The 21,802-nt window shown below is 40.1% G+C and overlaps 1 protein-coding gene across 2 annotated transcripts; it reads left to right on the top strand.

The window, feature by feature from the left end:
• Window positions 1-209: 209 nt before the first annotated feature.
• On the top strand, window positions 210-20,358 carry crlf1a (cytokine receptor-like factor 1a). 2 transcript variants are annotated; one of them, XM_084915198.1, is made up of 9 exons: window positions 210-638; window positions 6,017-6,295; window positions 8,532-8,661; window positions 10,367-10,536; window positions 15,180-15,337; window positions 16,457-16,531; window positions 16,613-16,706; window positions 19,066-19,254; window positions 19,364-20,358. In XM_084915198.1, the coding sequence occupies exons 1-9, from the start codon at window positions 566-568 to the stop codon at window positions 19,378-19,380; spliced, it is 1,185 nt and encodes a 394-aa protein (XP_084771324.1). In that variant the 5' UTR covers window positions 210-565; the 3' UTR covers window positions 19,381-20,358. The 2 variants fall into 2 exon arrangements, with proteins under 2 accessions (XP_084771324.1, XP_084771323.1); XM_084915197.1 differs by having other exon boundaries at window positions 19,066-19,250; window positions 19,364-20,357.
• The last annotated feature ends 1,444 nt before the right edge of the window (window positions 20,359-21,802 follow it).

Raw genomic sequence — 21,802 nt, 5'->3', positions numbered from 1 at the left:
CCTCATATGGTGAAAAATTGTAAAGCAGAGACCCGAGGCATGGAAAGTAACAGAGACAGAGTGATTCAGTGAAAGTGAATGGCTCTAACCATCACTCAAGGGGGGAGAGCCTTAGAGAGAGAGAGAAAAAAAAAGCAGGGAAAGGACGGAAAGAGGGGGAAATAACTGGCGACTGTGTGGGAAGAGAGACAGAGAGCAAGAGAGCGAGAGAGGGGAGGGGCTTAAAAAGTATGAACTTGTGTATGATTTAGCTGCAGGAAGCATTAAGAAGGGAGAAGACTGCAAACAGGACGTGGTAATGCCCACGCTTTTTTTTTGGCGTTTATGAGGACAAGTTACTCCAAGACTTATCAGAGGGTGATTTTTTTTGCTTCCACACTTGGTCACACTTTTTCTAGTGCGCCTCTTCAGTCCCGAGAGTTAATAAAATCCGGTCCTGGAACCCGTGGTGTTTTTCCTCTTTCTGCTGTGCGTAATTTGTATCCAGGATCGATCGAAAAAAAGGCGACAGAGCAACAACACGAGGACGAGAAGTCAAGACATATAGAAAAGTAATTGGTGGAAAATGAAAGGCGTCTTGGATTTCTGCTTGATTTTCCTCACGCTGCACATTCCCGGCGTGCTGTCCTTGTCCACACGTAAGTTGCACACAGATGTCCATCGATGCGCAAAGTTACGATAGTGCTGGGAAGGCTTTGGGGGGTTTGGCTATATACGTTTGTTATGTTTTATTTTATTTTATTCTAATTTTTAATTTTATTTTTTAATTTAATATTTATGTAGTTTTCGAAAGAAATCAATGCAAACCAAGTGTCACCCAAATATCCCAATGTAAACACCAGCACCATGTGACAGTGTAAGTCCTGCTCCGGTATGTTTGATTCTGGCGATAAATATGTTGTAAAAATAGACTTTTGCTGCTACTACAGTAAAACGTTTTAGAAATGTATTAGGCAAGTTAATATTGGAGTATTACGCTGTAGTAATACGATTTTGAAGGGGGGGAAATGCAGTTTTTTTGAGCACAACAGTGTTTTTGTGATACCACGTGGGACACAATTACTTAAGAAGAAATATTAGTCATTGGAAAAAACACACAGAAGGATAAATCTAATAAATATTATGCTCATATCAAGTAGAGTAAAAATAGTTGACCACAAATCGTTTCCATACAAGAAATATTGTATGAACCCCATATAAGAACATGTAGGAATTGCAGGGGGCTTTCTTTGAATAATACTGTGTTTACAATGTGTTTCCAATCTAAAATAACACCAATTCCACGGATTCTTTCCTAAGTTGCCTTACATAACAGTAGGTCACTTCCTTGGGACACATACTGGATCCACTTTGCTGGCTTTCTGGATACATTTAAAAAAAACGAAAAAAGAAAACGGCCACTTTGTCCACTTGACAGCTCATGTTATAGATGGGCTCCTGCTGTAGTAAACTGGTCGTTTCCCTGCAGAGAAAACTCATCTCCCATGAGGCTGATTTTCAACAAGTCAGGCCATAACTCGTTAAACACATGGAGAGCATGGGGGCTTTACGAACCGCATCAACACAATGACATCATCTGCTGGGGTTGTGGAGAATGTTAACCACCAGCTTAATGCACAATAATCTAAATAAATCAAAGTTATGTCCATTTCACTCTTTAAGTGGTTGGATTAGTTTTTATGGCGAGCTCGCTGGCAAACAGCAGCTCCACTGTGAGGATCTCCTGCTATTCATCCTGTTTCAAAGGCACTAATAAAAGAAACTACAGTTTTAGGGGCTTAAAGGAGACAATGGGCCCTGATCATAAGCCACCCTGCTGTTTATTATACGACATAATCGGTCATTACCATGTTATTCATTGTAATAATGGACTTTGCTTCCCTTTCACTGACTATGCTGCGGTTTACGAATGCCACCATAGTAAAACAGTTTAAATGTGGATTTTTTTTCCACTAACATATAATTAGTTTTCATTGCAGCTCATAAACTTTTACATTTTTAGCTTTCCGTGAACAAACAATGAGACGTTTAAGTAGGATATTATCAAATTTTTAAAAACTTTTTTTTAAAACAAAACAGACTTTTAATCAGAAACAAACTTATTCTATCCTATATTTTCCTTTTGTGCGCCCTATTTAAACTAAGATAAGCTAATTTAATCTCTCTCGATAAGACCATCAGTTAAATAACTCAAATGTAAACCTGTAAAAAAAACAAAAAACTCAAGAGAAACAAATAACATCCGTTGCTGTTTCCTCGGTCTCTTTACCAACGACGTTGCATGGCTCATTGTCACTAAATGTTGCGTGACTTCTTTCACTTGGCTTGTCCAAGCGGCCCCTCAAAAAGTTCCACATGTACTTCTATTAAGCAGACAGAGAAAAGTATTGGCTGCCTTTCAAGCGTTGCATGAATGAGTGAGAGGAACTTTTTAATACAAAGAGGAGGTGGCATGTACCTTTGAAGACTGACAGCCTCAATACCGCTTAAGTCCACTGGAGACCTTTCACTCTCGAACAAAAGTTCAAAACTTTTCCTCGGCTGAACTCGCCCCGTAACTTCATCCATCTCCATCGCAGGCTTAAGCTCGTCTCCTGCCCCAACGAGAGCTGTTTCGAGTTGCCTCAACCTCTCCAAACAAATAATATTTTACAAACCATTTCCTCCAGTGAGTGTGTCCAAGAGGCAATAAACAGCACTAATTTCGTCTAGAACCGCCGTGTTTGAAGGAGTGTTAAAGGGGCTTCGCACCCTGCTCAGGGGCAATGTCCTCAGTGCCTGGAATACATAAACACTGATTGTTATTCAGATGGATCGCAGTCCACTGTATCCGGTGACAAAGACAACCCAGCCTCTGTGCAAGTGTTTGTTTGTGTTCATTTGTGTGTGCATAAATGTGTGCAAGTGTTGTGTCAGAGCTCAAGATGGGGTTACCGTGTTAATATTGGAGTTACAGTTGATTTCGCTTGTTCAAAGGCGACTCCTCCATAAAAGACCCACAACATTGTCTGTAAGCGCAAGGTGGCTGGCAGCTGAATAGATGTGGCCCCGGGCACAGATTTACAGTGGTCTAACAAAGTATTGATGCTCTCAGTCAGTGTTCCTCGCTCATTCCTTCATAAAAGGTTTTCCACAGTTCCGCGCTTTTCAATACGTTGGACTTAGCGTCATTTTTTTTTTAACTCTCGTCTCCTCTTGTCTCCTCTCTTCTCTTCCATATCCCCATCTTTTTTTGTTCCTTTATCATTTTGTTCACGTGTAGTGAGATCAAAGCTCCACTGTTTGACTTTCAGTTGTCAGATAAGATAAAGAGATAAACAGCTAAACTCTTTCTTTGACCATTTAGCAGCTTCTTTGCTAAAACAACTAAAAATACAAAAAAGCAACGAAACTGAACTGCGTCAGTGTTAGCTAATGCAAGTGAGAGAGGGAGGGTTAAAAGATCTAACGAAACTGCATTAGCGCATGTCTGTGCTCTTTCTGTCAGATGTTTTATCTCAGAATAGCGCACACTCTGCATTGCCCAAATAATTTTACATAGAAGCATTTGCACTACATACTACAGCATGAAGCTCAGCATGCACAAGCATGCACATTTGCTTGATTGTGAGAGATAATCCAATTCAGACATTTCATCCCTTATTAGTTGCAGATTTTTGTCACAGAATCATGAAGCAGGTGGTTTAGACAGGACACTGGAAAAAAGAATAACTTTAGAGGGTTTTTTCTCAGTAAGATTTTAATTATTGCTACTCTAACGTTCTGTTAGGGGTCTAAATGAGGGCAAAACAAAAGTAATCAGTGTCATGCTATGTTGGCTGTGCTTTTTCTATATTAAAACTTATATTTCAGCAGAAGTGGGTCTCGCAACCTTCAACAATTATATAAAACAAACAGTCCTAAACAGGTACCAAAGCTATAATCTACAGCAGGACAAGGTTTCTTAATGGGCAACAAATATGGCACAAATAAGCAGTTATCTTTTGCTCACTGGTAAATTGTTACATAACAGGCTGGCAAACCTGTGAATCCCAAACATTAACTACATTTCTTCACAAATAGCACTAACTAATCAGTGCAATGCCAGTTGTCCCACTAATGCTGTTAACATTTGGATTATTTTCATTTGGTGGATTTACAGAAAAACAAGCAAATCTGACTCAGAGTTCATTTTCTTCTGAATTTTCTTCAACAAATTTCAAGTAAAGTACAAAAAAAGCCATTTTTCTCAGTGCGGGAATTTGAAATGTGGCTTCACTGAGGATGGCGTGCAGAAATCAGCCACCACAGGCAGAGGACAAAATCAGATTGGAGCAGGGAGTTGAACTAGCCAACCATGCAGCAGACAGTGAGCAAACCCACTGTCGCGGTACAGCAAGGGGGCAGCAAACCACCTTCATGACAGTGATGTTTCAAATGTGATGCGCTGGGCAGGGCAGCACTGTTGGAACACAAACTAAGGAATGAGGCTGTGGAATGAGGCTTTGCCCATCGTTTTCTGCTTACATGTAAAATAAGAACAAAAGAATTAATACCTAATTGCCAAAACACAGGGTGATAGTTACATACCAAAAAGAGCTGATCTGACTTTTAGCGGAAAATAGGGCATCACACAACTTACAGCAGCTAAAATGCTGGGCAGCCTGTGTTTACGTCATGGAATACAAGGAAGGCTTAAATTTGGCAACTCAGTAGATTTCCACTGCAAACCAGGTACAGCAAACCTTTACAGGTGAATCAGACATGGGACTGGGCTGACTGTGATGTGGTGCCCTGTAGAGTTTACAAGTGACCCTAACATGCAGTGGTACATAAGGAGACAACGTGAGTTGAAGGTAGAAGATGTGTGGATGAGGGCTTCATACTGTGGGAAAGCCTTTTGATAATTCCAGCACAAGTACAACTTCATGAGGCCAATTCAGGGGTTTCAAGAATGAAGACATTGGCCCGCAGCTACATGTGGTGGCCAAACATGAATGCATATGCTGAGACAGGCATGCAAAATCAACCAAGCTACAACCATGGGAGTGTCTAACTCCACCATTGATGAGATTCCATATGGATTTGTGTGTGCCTCAGTGGTCTCACTGTTCACAATAAGTTGATTCAAGCTCAGCCATTGCATTCCATAAATACTGAAACTTATCTTTGCTACTCTTGAACTCCTGTGCTCATGAGCTCAGGGAGCACAGAGTGTAAAAACTTGCACAGGTATGGCATCAAGCATATATTGACGGTGGCACTGTGTAGCATTCTGTTAGGGGTTTCAGTGAGGGGGGAAAAGGCTTGTAGGGTGTACAGCGTGGCTTTGTAGTAAGAGGCTCAGGAAGATGTTGGAGTGGAGCTGTGAAATAAAATTGCCAGGGATTCTGCTAACATGCCTGGCAGCCCCTCATATCCACATTGCAGCAGGACCAGTTTAGCTGTCGATGGAGTCTGACGAGTCAGAACCCATCTGTGGGTGAGGGACTTTATGCTGGAAACAGATTCCGAGTAAAAGAACCAGAGCAGTGTCTCAAGATGATAAAAACACGTTGACTAATATGTTAGGACATGTCCATGTTATGACCAGAAACAGCATGCCTTCAGCTTACAAGATAAGCACTGCCCTGCTAACAAAGCTCCACTAGAGCCAAGAAACACTAAACCTGAGAGCACGGTGCAGGACTGAGTGGTTCTGGAAAGCAGGGAACAGGAATTTGAAATAGAGCAACATTATCCAGCTGGAGGTGGTGAAAAGCACCAGAGCATTATCAGAAGGTTGAGGGGCCGAGAGCGAAGTCACTAGGCTCCAAAAATGAAAGGGAAGTAGGGCACAAGTCCAGAGCTTTGCTATACTGAAACTGTTAATAAAGGTTCCAGCAGATAATTGGATATTTTGTCTTCAGCTACACTTTAGTACATCTGAAGTGCCCCTTGAACACAGGCAGTAACTTTTTCAAATATTAGCCTAAACTTTAAAACCATTCGAAAGACATACTCCCTCTAATATCCATGTCCTCCCACCCTCCTCCAGATGTAGCAATCATCTACCCTCAGGACCCTGTACTTCGCATTGGGTCTAACCTGACTGCCAGCTGCTGGGTCCACCCCGAACTTGGCGTCCACGCCAGCTCGCTTTTCTGGACACTGAATGGTCAACAGCTGCCCAGCTCCTTCTACAGAGTGCTTAGTCCGACTAACCTCAGTGTGACGCTGGCAGGACTCAATGCCTCCAAGCAAACATCTGGTGACAACCTTGTCTGTCACAATCACAAGGGACACATACTGGCTGGCTCCTGTCTCTATGTTGGCAGTAAGTTGAAGTATAAAATGTATAACTTTAAAATAATCTTATTCCTCTGATGATTCTCTGCATTTGCTTCTCTGCTTCGCTACGAGGAAATGTTACATAAATGTATAAGTGCAGGCGAGGACTTAGAGGAGCAATACACCAAAGAGATGAATGGAATGAAAAGGAAATGGGAGTAAAAGGAAACAGCAACCAAGTAGTGGGCAGATTTTTAAGTGTCCCTGCACATTTGTAGCTGTATTTTATGTTTAGTGTTTCTGCCTTCAGGCCCAGCGAGAGGCCTCTATTGCCCGACGCTTTAACCACCTGTGTGGTCCATTACTCGCACTATCACTCATAAAGTATGGGCCTGACATTTTACACACGCACAAACACACATGTCTGTACTTCTACAGTTTTGAGATGTACTGTTTTTCTTTTTTTTTATTGGTGCAGTAAACTTTATAGAACTTACTGATTTGGGGCTTATGACAACCCTAATATGGCGTATTCCTGTTTGCTCTGAAACAGTATGAGACTATGAAAAATGTGCTTATTTTTCTAGCCAGAATACAAGTAGATATATAAGGACTTGAATAGTGACAGTTAAATAGCAATAATCTCACTAACAGGGTGGCAAGACTTAGTAATGCCATCCATGTTAGTATGGCAGGGAACTGGCAGGTGTTGGTCCTGGAAAAAACATACGCTCATCGGCCACTTTGCTAGGTATACCCATTCATCTAATCAGCCAATCATATGGCAGCAACTCATTAGGCATGCAGACATGGTCAGCACAACTTGCTGAGGATCAGAAACAAGAAGAAAGTGACTTTAAATGTGACGTGGCTGTTACTAATCTACTGGGACACAAGCTTCTCTAGGTTTACAGAGAATGGTCTGAAAAAGAGAAATGAATGGCATTTCTCTGGGGGAAAAAGCCTTGTTGATGTCAAATGTCAGAGGAGAATGGCCAGACTGTAACAATGTAACTCAAATAACAACTTATTGCAGCGAGGTATGAAAAAGAGCATCTTGGATCGCACAGCATGTCCAACATTAAAGCAGATGGGCTACAGCGGCAAAAGACCGCACCAGGCGCCACTTTTGTCAGCTAAGAACAGGAAACTGAACCTACAATTCACACGGCTCACTAAAATTGGACATAAACAACTGGAAAAATGTTGTCTGGTCTGATGAGTTTCTGCTGCAAGATTCACATGGTAGGTTCAGAACATCAAAGCATGGATCCGTCCTGCTTTGTATCAGTGGTTCAGTCTGCTGGCAGTGGTGGTGTAATTGTGTGGGGGATATTTTCTTAGAGCACTCCGGATCCCAAAGCACCAAACGAGCATCGTTTAAACATCACAGCCCCCGCTGAGTATAGTTGCTGACCACCGTCCTCTGATGATGGATGTTCTCAGCAGGATAACATACCATGTCACAAAGCTCAAATAATCTCTCTAAATAATGTACTTCAATGACCTCCACAGTCACTAAATCTAAACCCAATAGATCACTTCTGGGATGTAAAGAAACAGGAGATTCACATCGGGGATGTGCAGCAACTGGGTGAAGCTCTCGTGTCCACAGGGGCTAAAAACTAGGGAATGTTTCCAGCACTTTGTTGAATCTGTGCCATGAAGCATTACGACAGTTCTGAAGGTAAAAGGGGGCCTAGCCAGTACTAGCAAAGTGTACCTAATAAAGTGTCCAGTGAGTATAGCCTGTGTACTTTATGTTTGGATTTAGAAACAAAGTGACAGATAAGTGAAGAAGCCAAATTATATAAATCACTTAACTTGGTGTTGATAATAATGTTCTACATCATTTAAGTCTTTAAAATGTGATCAGTGTTCATTACCTTTTGTATTCTTTGGTCTTTTTTCATTACAGTAAGTTTAAAGAGCTTTTACTACTATTATTAACCGTGATGAGAATGCTTACTAGAACTGCAAGAACACAAAACCATAAACACGCTCTCTCTAAACACACACACAGAAAGATGCAATCGACAAGATCTTCATCTCTGTGTGACACTAGACCTGAGCACCTTGTGTTCTGAGAGATGAACATGCACATACACACGCCAGTAACAAAAACCCCAAAACAACAGCTATTTCAGAGGAATATCACTTTGTACCCTCACTTATCATTTCTCCTTTGCCATGTTTTTTCTCCTTTCTTTTCTCTTCACAAATTTCCCCCACCCTCTGTCTTCGTCCTACTCTCTGTCCATCTTCACCCCATTGTCTCCCAGTGCCTCCAGTGAAGCCAGTCAATCTGACCTGTTGGTCCAGGAACACCAAAGACCTGACTTGTAGCTGGGCCCCGGGGGGAAAAGGAGAGACTAATATCAGCACGCAGTACAAGCTCAAGTATAAACTCAGGTATGCACACACGCACTGCAGCTTAACTTTTACAAGTGACTCAATTCACTGTTTTTTAAATGATCTAAATCAATTACACTACTATCTACACACTACCTACACACACAGCTTTGCACGAGAATGCAAACATCTGAATCATTCGGACTGCAAATTAAGCACACTTCATCCTGCCAGCTCCCTAATACACAGTTTGTGTAGTATCCAAATGAACCCATGTGAGAACAGTTAGCTGGTGGCTATCATGTGTCACTCTAGAAAGCCGACACCCATTTTCCTAAACCAAAGGGAGTAGTTTCATTAGTAAGAACACATCTGTGGCAGATAATCTCTGCTTGTGTGCTATATGTGAGAATGTTCAGCTTTGGACAAGCAGATAGTTACTGTTCATTACATCACTGTTCTAAATGTTGTAATCAGATTGCAGTTACTAATCAGACAATTTTGTCTTGACTTGACCGACATAGTTACTTTGGTTTGCACGATTCGATAGATAGAAAAAATCAATGATCTAAGGGGCAATGATTAACTAAGGGACCAGAAAGAGCAAAACTACTTCATGGAAAAACAGGAATCCACCACTGCAAACCCACCATCAAACCTCTAAGCCTCAGAGCAACAACAGCAACACCCCAAACCAGTGTGAATGAGGCAACCTGAACAAGACAGCCAAAGCTTCAGTTTTCACACAAAGCAAAAGCAGAAAAGGAATAACTTTCACAGCAATAGATTCTTCCAACATTGTCTGAGCAACCTAAACCATTTTTAAAAAAATCTTTCAGTAGTTGTACAGTTGGTCTTATAGTGGACCTATCAACGCCATGCTGGGAAAAAAAGAAAGCCTTTCACCCAGAAAGTTGATTCTTTTCATGTGGATGCAGCATTTTCACTCATCCAAGCAATTTCTTTAGTCTTAGAGACTGAAGAATTCACTTGGATGAGTGATGAAAGATTTATCCCACTAAAAACATTGCATCCAGATGAACACAATCAACTCTCTGGGATTTCCTTAACTGGATTGTTAAGCAAGCATCGAGACCTTTCATGCTTACTTACTACTATTGTGCTATGACTGTCCAGTTGGCACAGAGGGCTTTTGGCCAGTTAGTAACATTTCTCAGTAGCCTAACTTAATAGATGAAGTGAAAAACAAAATAAAACATGAAAATGCAGCTAAGGTTTTAAACAAGTAAGCCCACCGCGAATGTTTTCAGTTAAAATCAGTATATTTCATAAGATTTTTTTTTTCTTTTACAATACTGACATTCCTTAGAAAATCCCATGAAAGAAGTCTAAGTGGAGGTGGAAACAAATCCAAATACCACTGGATTTATTTTCAAGAACAATAACACACATGATACCCAGAGTGAACGCTGTTCAATAATAGTAGTGTCATGAGACGATGGTTCAATGTGGAAGCAAAACATTTAAAAATGATTTTCATATGGGGTATAAGCGCTATAAAATATATAGATTTTAAATAAAAATAATAAGAAGAATCAACCATTTTAAAACACCAAAAGGAAAATAAGTCTATATGCTGTACCTACAGATAGTTTGTATTCAATTTCAATTGGTATAAAGATTTGAGAGAAATGCTAGAGCTGGATAAATTAACAACTTGTACCACGTCATGGAATAAATTGTGTTTTAGAAGGATCATTATTGAATGCTGTGTGGAGTTCAGTATGTTTTGTTTTTCTTTCAGATGGTATGGGACAGAGAAAGAGTGTACAGATTACACTCATACACAGCCGTACTCCTGCAGCATCACCCAGGACCTGCACCTCTTCACACCTTACGAGATCTGGGTGGAGGCCTCAAACCAGCTAGGCTGGGCTACCTCTGATGTCATCACCCTTGACATCCTAGACGTGGGTGAGTGTGAGAAGAAGTTCGCTTTGACCCTTGTGCTTCATCTGCTGCTCTGAGAGCCTTGATCTCAGTGTCGATGAGGCCTCTGGCTGTAATCTAGGATGATTTGCAGCAACCTTTTAGGCTTGTTAGCCTTCAGAAGAAAAAAATGTCTACCTGATCTTTCATCCAATCTGCCGGAGGTTCAACCACTGAGTGAATTTCCTTGTGGTAATTCACTATTTGAACAGATTAAACATGAGAAAATAACTGATTCAAAACATTAAAGATGAAACACTAATTTTTACAAATAGAACAAGACCAACAGCAAACTTTGAGAAAACACTTTACCTGACGGAGGATGCCATGATGTTTTCTAACAATATTAGCCAATTCTAGTACTGCCAATTTGTCCAGTCCAGGCTAGTTTAAAGTCACACTCCCACAGTTAGGAGATACAGCCTTTATCTTTCTTACTGAGAGTGACAAGAAACTATCTAGACCACCTTCTTTGCTGTGCAGCTAGCTTCCCTTATCATTAAGAATGCTAAATCTAAAACATACCTTCAAGCGCCACTAAAATGCATCGCATTTGTTTAAAACATAATGTAACGACACCAATTTGTGGTTTTACAGGAGGTTATTTGCCAAAACCTTTCTTAGCCAGCAGCAGTTACTTTAAGTCTGCACAAAGCCAGGATACCTAATGAATTTGTCTGTTTCTAGTCTTATTTTAAACTAAGCTGAAAGTCTCAGTTGCTTCATACTGATTTGAGGAATATGAGAGTGCTTTCTAATCCAACAGGAAGTTAAAAAAGATGTCAAAAAATAAAATGCCATATTTTTCGTAGAGAGCGAATTTCACTCTAATTTGTTACCATTATGTCAAATTTCATTGCCACATTTTATTAAGGCATTTCTTAAAGTGTAAATATCATATACACTATACTCGGTTCAGCTCTATACAATATACACACTACATAGTATAGAAGATACTATCAGATGGTTTTGGGGGGGGAAAATTTTTAAATAATGTTAAAGCTCCTCAGTGAGACTAAGCCACTGATTCCTTGCCAGGTTCATCATCTCAAGACTCCTTTTCGATTTATCTTGTGGCCCTCAAGTCAGTACCTGTGATTGAAACAACTTTTATTTCCACAGACAGGTCATTGGCTTGACTTCTGTGAATTCTGCCTTTTAAAGAAAGTTGTTCACAAGCACTGATCCGGCTTCTCGCTGATAGAAACTGAGGGGCAGTTCCTTTTAAAGCTTTGTTATGCCTAGCTTAGTGCGGTTTAAGCCAACGGAGCATACATCATTATCCTCAACACTCACTCACACATACAGACACACACACATGCACACATTCAGTCACATGCGTGCTGACACCTGGATAGAAGTTGTGTGATGACTGGAAACGCCCTCCCTTTTGATGAGCTTGTTTTCTTTTTACTCATGCTCACTGAACACACACACACACACACAAATGAGGAAAAACACACATGCACACCACCTTATAACCCCCATATAATCTAGTCTAGGAATGTTCCTGGCTGATCCTTGGGACTAATCCTGTCTCTGAGGCGGCCGTAGACGCCCGAGGCTTGAAAAGTTTGGGCTTTGAGACTTTATGACATGGGCCGGAAATAATACAACCTGATTAGCTAAGAACTCTTCACCTGGTTTACTCCTGACATGTTCCTGACAATATACTGGAAGAAGCCCATATGGAGTTTCGAAGGTGAACACGTCATTGGCAAGGAAACAAGTGTCCATCAAGTTGTAATCCCTTTCTTCTTCCTAATGTATGCATGCACGCACCTGTTTACACACCCTGAGGGCTGGGCAGGTCCTGGTAACAGTATAGAGACAGAGGCAGAGAGAGTGGGAGGTTTCTGCACTGGCCTCACTTTTTCATTCAAGTAGTTACCACAACAGCAGCAGCGTGTCATGAAACACAGCAACCAACCACACCTGCATCGGGGTGCCGTGACTCACTGGAGTATACGGTCATGTCTGATCAGCTATGAAGGCGAGGCGGAAACACCTACAGTTTCCCCTGCATTTCTTACTCACAGGGAATCCTCTGAACAGAGAGGCTAGAGGAAACTTGTATCGCTGACTCTGAAATGATGACGTGTTGAGGAAAGGCATATGTTAACAATGATTCATCCGTAATCTGTCACGTCTCATTGACTTTTACTGCCAAATGCATATAATGCTCAGGGTAACACATTTGCTGTTGACTGAGAACAATACCATTACTATGTATTACTTTTATATATGTATATATATATATATATATATATATATATATATATATATATATATATATATATATATATATAAAACATTTTCTTCTAACAATTTGACACTTTTCTATCATTCTGTTATTGCCCCAGTGTGTTTTATCTGTTAATACTGGAACATTTGTCTTTCTTTTTTAAATAGATGTTAAAAAGAGTTTTTAAATGAACAATAGTTTACTGTCATAACTTTAAATTATGTTCAATTCTAGCATCTTGAACAAAGATGCTGTATTATATATATTCATATATTCAATATATATTCTGTTATTTTAAAGCCTCGAGTCCTGCGAGCCCTGCTTTTTGCCACATGCCTAACAATCACAGTGTGAGGAAACAGGAACACTCTTTTCTAGAAGTTTAACACGGGACAAAGAAACTGTCTCTGTTGATTTTTAAGTTGTTACCTTTATTGAGTAAATCAAAAGGAAATGACTTAGTGGATAGAAGAACACGATTCAAAAGAAAGAAAATGATCTCCTTGGTCCTTATTATTATGTAACTGGAAAAAAGAAATCTCACATTTCAAGAAAATGAAACAAAAACCCATGTCGAATGTTGGTTTTGCATTGTGAAAGAGATACATTTGTTATCAACCGTGGCATAAAATCAGTTATTTCAGTTAAAACACTGCAACAAATTGGTGTAAAATTACAGCAATGTACCTTTTTTTGGTGAATGCGGACAAATACTGTAACTTCTGATGCCTTTGAGGAAAAGAAGTTAAGAGCAAGCTACTGCACATAATGAAATATGTTTCTTTGGCAAGCGCAAGAACTTATGGGAATATAAATGTTTACATTCAAATCATTATTTTACACATGTTCTCATGTTTATTTCCGTTGTGCTGCAATTAGTCTGTTTGACTGCTGTGGATGTTCTGTGTGGTTTCATGGTTTGATCAAGACCCCTATAGTTGCATATAGCCTTGCGTGCATCTTCAGTGTCTTGAATACGCCTATAAACCATTCTTATAGTTGTGGAGATATGAGCCAGAAGAAAAATGATATATGGAAAAAAGCACTGGGCCATCTTTGAATGCAGGTATTTTCAGTCCCTTTGCCAAAGGTGGATAAAATCAAGTGCCCAGGACTTGTGTCCGTAGGACATGCAGTTACATTTACAGTGTAATGATATCCAGAAAGCAGTGAAGCTTATATGAAATACAGGTTTAAAAATATTATATACAGTAAGAAACTGTTGTTGCAGAGTACAGAAGGTAGACTTTAACAGTAAAGCTTCCTGTACAAAAGGAAGTATTTTTTTTACAGTGTACTTTAACAAAACCTATGTTTCTATCTGCAGATGTCATTGGCTATAATTGCATTGAGCCCTATGTGTGTCCACTAAAGTATTAGTATTCTCATTTTACTCTTAGGTTTACTGTATAATCTCTCTCCAACAAGAAAAAAGCCTCTTGTGTCAACTCCCATTTTTTCCTGCACTGAATCTTTCCCATCTTCTTCTTCTTCCCTCTGATCAGCTTGTTTATTTACTAGCTATTCAGTGATGGCATTCTGAAAAAAAAGGAGCTGAAGTAGATACTGAAATGATCTCAAAAGCCCCAAAACGAGAAAAGTTAATATAATGCTCAGTCACCACATGTTTGTTTGCTGAAAAGATAATTGTTGTCAGATGAACATGCCTCTTCCAGCTCACACAAGTCAACTCTGCAAAACTAAAAGGCGCCTAGAGACCTCAAACCTCCGGCAACACTGAGCAATCTTTCAATGTGTTGTTACACATAAAGACATCACTCCTACTGCTTAAAATTGAAATTGAATGGATTGCTTGGTCGTGTAAACATAAGGAAGTAGAGAAAAGGCCCTAAGCAAAGAGTTTTGTTGTTGTAATACGCTTTGTTTTACTAGAAAAAATGCTTGTGACATTAATGTTTTAATTCAGATTAGTGGTTCAAATCAACCTCTAGTCAGCCACAGCATCTGTTAGAGCTATTTGATAAAAATCATTTGCCTCTCTCGCAGAGCAGACTATTTCCTATCTGTGCTTGATTTCTTTATAACACATATATTAGTAATACAGGCAACAGCTTACAGCAGGGAATCAAATGTATGAGTCGGGTAATCTCTCATGAACAGCTATTAACTGTTGGTTAAGACACAAAAAGATGGAGCCATTACATCCATGCGTTCTGTTTCTGTCTTCCTGCACTTTCTGTATGTTTGCCACTATCAAAGAAATGGATAAACATCATGTGGCATGCCACTGATCAGACGTTTTGTGTGCAGATGTTGAAGCAGTTTCCACCTGCACTACACGACCTAAATATATTCACTATGTTTTTCATTATCAGTTCTGCATGTGATGCTTAATGTCCTGATGCCATTCCTCCTTCTCCAGTGACCACAGACCCTCCATCAGGTGTGACCGTCAGTCGCGTCGGGCAGTTGGAGGACCAGCTGAGCGTTCGCTGGGAGGCCCCGCCTGCTCTCAAAGACTTCCTGTTTCAGGCCAAATACCAAATCCGCTACAGGCTGGAGAACAGCCAAGACTGGAAGGTAGAGGACAAGAATCCATAGCTATAAGGATGCAAATCTGTTCTCTTTGTCTCTTTCTGTATAACAGCAGCACTGTCCCAGCTGTTTCTCATCCTTGTGCTGTAATCACCTCTGATGTAGCCTGATTAAGGCCTCCTCTGCCAGATGAGTTAATAGTTGGGCTGGTCAAAAATTTTCATTAGTCATAAATCTAGAAGCTACAGCCCAAAGCCACTGTATGTGTAACTCCGCACGAGCCTTTAATGAATGAAAAACACAGTGTAAAACCTTAAGTCGCGCAGATGGTGCTTCCCAGAAATCATTTTCCTCTGGGTAAGAGTGAAGATTCTCCTGTAATTAAGGGGGAATTACACCGATGTAATATAAGCAAGTCTTGACTCGCAAAGTGGAAAAAGAAAAGGCGGGGAGTGGAGCAAGGCGGAGGAGGGATGATATGATTTTGAAGGAGGAGAGCTGGAGACTCGACACAGAGTGGTTTTAAAGGGTCGATGGTGAAAACAAAGCACAATTTCCCTCTGAACCAGCCCTAATCATGAGGTCATGCTGAGGAATGGAGGGATACATCTCAGCTGTTAATGTCTTCAATATGTCTGTAAGATGCTCAGCTGTAACTTCTGCCTGTTTGGCTCCCCCACATCACATCATTAGACTTTTGATGCCAGTAATTTCCATGTTCTGTTTTTTGTTTGAGTCCTTTTTAACAAGTGTTTATAGACTGATGCCAGAGAGAAAGTGAGGATTATTAGACAAGATTATTAATTGCAGCATGTGTGCCTTTCTTCTTCTCTATTTGCCTGTCTTCAGTTATGCTGTTTGCATGAGTACCTGTAAGCGCTGCTGTGTGTGTGTCCCAGCATATCCAGCTCTGTAATAAATAATAGAGAACAGATTTTACCCAGCAGGCACGGTTACATTAAAATAGTTTCATAAACATGCTGATCAGCAGCCACCAAACAATGCGAGGTTCATGCATGTTTGGGTCTGTACATGGTTTGCGGTTGTGTTTTCTGCATCTTGATTCGGTCCTGTGTTTTAGTTTTTGCCCATTGGTATTTAATACTGTGGTCAGACCTCCAGCGCTCAGCGCTTTTGTGTTTGTGTCTTTGATTTGTCGTGTAGGTGATGGAGGATGTTGGGAATCAGACCTCTTGTAGACTGGCTGGACTGAGACCTGGAACGGTATATTTCGTCCAGGTACGTTGGATATGTCTCGATGTGTAATGATTAAGTACTTCAGAGTAGCTTTCAGCCTTTCTAATGATGTATTTTCTCCAGGTTCGATGTAATCCCGTGGGCATTTACGGTTCTCGCAAGGCTGGCATCTGGAGTGAGTGGAGCCACCCGACTGCTGCTTCCACACCCCACAGTGGTGAGCACACACTCGTACACAGTCAGAAGGGCACTCAGAAGTCATTTTTTGTCCATTATTGAGGTTTTTAAGAGCATTTTAAGGCATCATAGGGTGCATATCCCACAGATCGCTCCTGCTGTTGAAAACTGGCAGCCTCAGTGTCTCAGTGGTACTGTTTTATACACTTCTTGGTCAGTCTTCCAGGTTGTTTTTTATAGCACTGGCAGTTTTAGTTATGTTAGACAAATCCAGTCAAAGACAATAAAAAATAATAGCCTAACCATCAATGTAACATAATGCAGTCTTTGCCCAACCTGACATTACAAAATCAAACCAGACTTTGATAATTTTTTACTTGCAATAGGTTGTAAAATAAACAATTTCAGGACCAACAAAAAATTCAAAAAACATTACTCATGTTCACAAAGTAGTGAGCACTTGTGGTTGTTTCTTCCCCAGACATAACTGCTGTGCAAAATGTTATCATAACTGATCGGAATAAAGACCACAACTATGAAAACAAAACCCAGTTCATAAAACCTTGAATTTTTTTTCCATTTTCTGGAAGGGTTTCTGCAAGGCCAAGCTGAAAAAGCACAAATCGGGGAGGGGGGATTAATTCTGTCTCCCTTTCTCTCCTCAAAGTCTTTTCAGTCACTCATCTGTCTTTTTTAAAAAGTCTTTGACAGTGAAAAATTGCATTTGCTTGAGCACTGCTCTGCAGATTCTTAACATACTGGAGCATTACTTGCTTATTTCACTTTGCCATTATAACTACTTTAAACTTTCAGCCCCAAATTTGAGCCAGGTGAAAATTCTGCCTTGGTGTTTTGCATGGCATAAGCCCAGAATATACAGTTAGTCACTAACTGTTAGTGTATAACCTCAAAATTCAAACTGTGCAAACCATTTACCATTTACCATACCAGCACCACAGCTACAATAATAGAATCAGCAGCAGCTCCTTACTTTGCTGCACGCACAGTATGACCTTTCCATGTTTGATGTTTTCTGCATGTGTTTTGAGCATTTGAGGTTCAGTTAAGCCCTTTTAAATAAGTCATATTCTTGAGAAGTTGAATCACTGCTGCTTTTTTGATTTATCCAGGTGCATCCAGTTGAATTCAAATTGATATAAGGAGATGTTAAATTAACTGTATGGCTGATTTCTGACGTCTAGACGGGATAAAGCCAGTATAAAAGTAAAAATTTGGTGAATGAGTCTCATCAGCATCATCAGCTTGAATTCAAATTGTTATCTGCTGCCCTTCATGTAACTTAACACTGACCCTGCGTTACTGTAACTTCATAGCATGCAAACTAACCAGTTTAGCCTCTATTAAACTGTACTGAATTTCTTAACGTAATATTTTTAATGCAAATGTTGAATAACACAAAATCCTGCTTCATTTTGTTTAGAAATAGATTTCACATCATGAAAAAAGAATGAATTAGGAAGTTAAAAGTATAATACTTGCTGAAAAGTCCTTATCTTCCTCTCCTTGGGAAATACATTAAGCGTCCAAGACACCATGCATGAGATGCTGCACAGAAACACCTGCGCTGACTGAAAAATTACATCTTTATGCTAGCTCCCCTTCTGCAGTGCTAGCTAGATGCTAAAGTACCGCAGACGCAACATTGACACCTCGGGTGAACACAACACAGGAATTACAAGGAAAAACTGATTTGAGGGTTAAGTGGGGTGTGGGATCTCGTGTCCACGCTGGCGGCTGAAAGCAATGCCAGACTGCAACACAGACATTTAACTCCCTCGGCATTATGTATCAGCCTAATCTTCAGATTTGATTACTCATTTATTAAAAGTGCCAGAATGCTGTTCCAGATCAATCCCACCCACTTTAATCCCTTACTTTAGGGCAAGCCAACCCTGTGACTGAGGAACTGCTATCCAATGAGTGTAAAGTGTCTCTTGACATCCAAGGGGTTTTTATCCAATGTGCAATGTCCTGATAAGAGTTTATACCAGGGGTGGGCAATCTCAGTCCACGAGGGCCGGTGTCCCTGCAGGTTTTAGATCTCACCTTGGGTCAACACACCTAAATCACATGATTAGTTCGTTACCAGGCCTCTGGAGAACTTCAGGACATGTTGAGGAGCTAATTTAGCCATTTAAATCTGCTGTGTTGGTTCGAGGACACATCTAAAATTTGCAGGGACACCGGCCCTCGTGGACTGAGATGGCCCACCCCTGGTCTATACTAAAGTTTTGTCAGATGGTAAATGGACTGGTACTTAATATAGGGCTTTTCGACTCAATTTGAGTACTCAAAGCACTTTCTTATTACAAGCTTCATTCACACACACACTCCTTTTCTATGCCTAATACCTTTTTATTGGTTTCTCCTCCCTGCAGAGAGAATGATGTCAGGCTCCTGCGACTCAAAATCCAGCGGAGACTCCAACTCCACCTTGCGCAGGGAGCTGAAGCAGTTCTTCGGCTGGGTGCGGAAACACGCCTACGGTTGTAGCAGCATGTCCATGAAGTTGTATGACCAATGGAGAGTGCTGATGCAGAAATCCCACAAAGTTCGCAACCAGGTAGGTAAGCATCATCATTCCAATCAAATCACAAACATGCACGCGTACACATGCTGCTCACACAAATACATGGGAATCTAAAACCGTTTTATAAACGCTGATTTTTTTTGCAGGTTCTCCAAGGGGATAAATCATAGCACACGCTGTCTTTACGAGCAGAAAACAAATCAAGAAAAGAACTGAGTGAATGTGATTCGTTATTATGTGTGTATATGAGATAAAGAGAGTGTATTCATATATCAGAATTATAAAGACAGTTTGCTCCGGACATTTTTTGTACGGCTACCAGCTGTGGCCACAAGAGGACATCCGAAGAAAAAGTGGGATATTCTTCCTTTATGTAACTTTTTGAGTCAACGTAAGGAAGGAGAACTCATCACAGACATGCTGGTATCACAAGAGGCACCATTTGGACTACCTTCTTCTTTCAAAAATGACACATTTGCATGAATAACTTGGATTATAGTAAAGACTTTTGTATTTGTGTGCAAAAAGGCAATCAGATCAGAAGTATTCAGTTACATTTTGGACTTCTTTTTTTCCCCTGTGGATCCAAAGCACCATCTAGTGGCAGTTCAGCCTCAATGGATACTCCCACCTCAGCCTTCACCGTGGCCCCCATGTAAAAGGCAAAAGTAAATTATCATACAGTATTTCTAATTTCTTCTTTGTTATATAGCTGGATACTATACCAAACTGGTTCACTCAGGATTCTTCTGTTTCTGAGTGTCAGTAAGTGACTGATGACGTGATGGTGTTTGTGTACGGAAGCATTTCTCTGCCTTTTATTTTTGTACTAAATTGTACCAGCATATTTAAAGTATAAAGCTATGTTTTAATTCTTAAATTATGTTTAGTTAGTAAAGACTGTACAATGACTGAAGTTGTTATCACTCTGATGCTGTTCTATAAAATGATGTCAGAAACCCAGGGTTTGGAAAATAGTTGTCTGCACACTAGAGTCGCCAAGCACTGAAAAACACAACTCTGCACCTTATCAGATGACCAAAATGCAAATGGCAATTTAGGTGGATAAAAAACAAAACAAAACAAAGCAATAGACATCATATGGATTCTTAATAACATATCATGTTGACTCCACAGTGCATAAGAGGTGAAAATGGAGCTGACCCAAAGTACTTTAAAGCGGAGGCAGATGGACTGACGGGAATACAGAATATTAGTCAAGAGCGGCTCAGTGTCATCTTCGCCTTGTGCGAAGGTCCTAGTTTCTAATCCACTAGCCAGCTCGGGCCCTTGTCTGTTTTTGCATGCTCTCCTAGAGCCTGTAGTCTCAGCTTTTTCCCAAAGTCCATAAGACATACATTTTAGAAGTGGTGAGTCTAAATTTATGCACTGCAGTGCATAAATGTGGGACTTTCTCTATGTGCTCTTTTACAAACCTGCAACCTATTCAGAGTGTACCCTGCCTCCTGTCCTGCTGGTATAGGCTCCAGCCCCCACAGGGCTAAACTAGATAAGTGGAAGAAAATGGATGGGTGGATTGTATTAGGAAAGTTATACAAAGCAAATCACAATTAAAAAAAAAAATATATATATATATACATATATAATCTGGTGCAAGTAAGAACAAAACCAGCCTGAAAAAAATATTAAAGGTGTTTAAATTAATTAAAAATAAATTAAAAGTGGGTATACTGGTCCCTTGTTTATCGCGGGAATTATACGTTCCAAAAATAACCCGCGATAGTAGCCAACTTTATTTATTTATTTATTTTTTTACAATTATTATAGATGTTTTAAGGCTGTAAAACCCATCACTACACACTTTATACACTTTTCTCAGACAGGCATGAATATTTTTACACTTTTCTCTCTGATTTAAACTCTCTCAAAGATCAAACATTCGTAGAAAAATAAGTCCAGTATTATAGAATGAAACCAAAAGCGCCCGCGGTTGCCTTTGACGGTGCAAAACGTTTCGTCAAAATTGTTGTGTTTGTTGGGGAGAAAACTTACAAACATACAGTACAGCACTTCAGAGTCACACAGCTAGCATAGAAGATTTATGTTAACTTGACAAGCTGAACGCATTCTGTACTGTACAGGAGACACAGCACGAGATTGACTGACAATGATCTACAGCCAATCAGGACGCAGAACTCAATGCGCTGTAAGAAAAAAAAAAAAAAAAAAAAAGCATGCAAAATCGCACCAAAAAAATCCGCAAAAGGTAAACCGCGTTATAGCGAGGGACCACTGTACATGTATAAAAAGATTACAAATAAAGGGACATTTATTACTGAAAGACAAATCAAAACACAATATATACAATCTGGTACCTAACTTAAATTAGTAAACTTGGCCTGGGTGTAGAAACACTTGGACAATCTTGTGCACTTCATGCAGATGCCTTCAGTTCTTCACATATTAAACATGTGCATCAACCACGCTGGGCTGTAAACGCCAAGTGTTCAAGAATGATGATGAAGTATGTCAAGCAGCACAAAAGAAAGACACCTTAAATGAGTCAGAATGACTAGGTGTACAAAATAAAAATGTTCACAAGCAGAAACAGGTGTGGCGTACAT

Source organism: Perissodus microlepis, chromosome 19, assembly GCF_051167445.1.
Source record: "Perissodus microlepis isolate ML-2025 ecotype Zambia chromosome 19, ASM5116744v1, whole genome shotgun sequence".
Classification (NCBI taxonomy): Eukaryota; Metazoa; Chordata; class Actinopteri; order Cichliformes; family Cichlidae; genus Perissodus; species Perissodus microlepis.
Note: the sequence above shows the minus strand (reverse complement) of the source record. Positions and strands in the feature narration are given on the sequence as shown.

Bases quoted from the DNA above. Each gene is read 5' to 3' on its own strand.
- crlf1a (XM_084915197.1), top strand. From the start codon at position 566: ATGAAAGGCGTCTTGGATTTCTGCTTGATTTTCCTCACGCTGCACATT. The intron at 6,296-8,531 runs GTAAGTTGAAGT...ATTGTCTCCCAG, and splicing joins CTCCTGTCTCTATGTTGGCA to TGCCTCCAGTGAAGCCAGTC. The intron at 15,338-16,456 runs GTAGAGGACAAG...TTTGTCGTGTAG, and splicing joins AGAACAGCCAAGACTGGAAG to GTGATGGAGGATGTTGGGAA.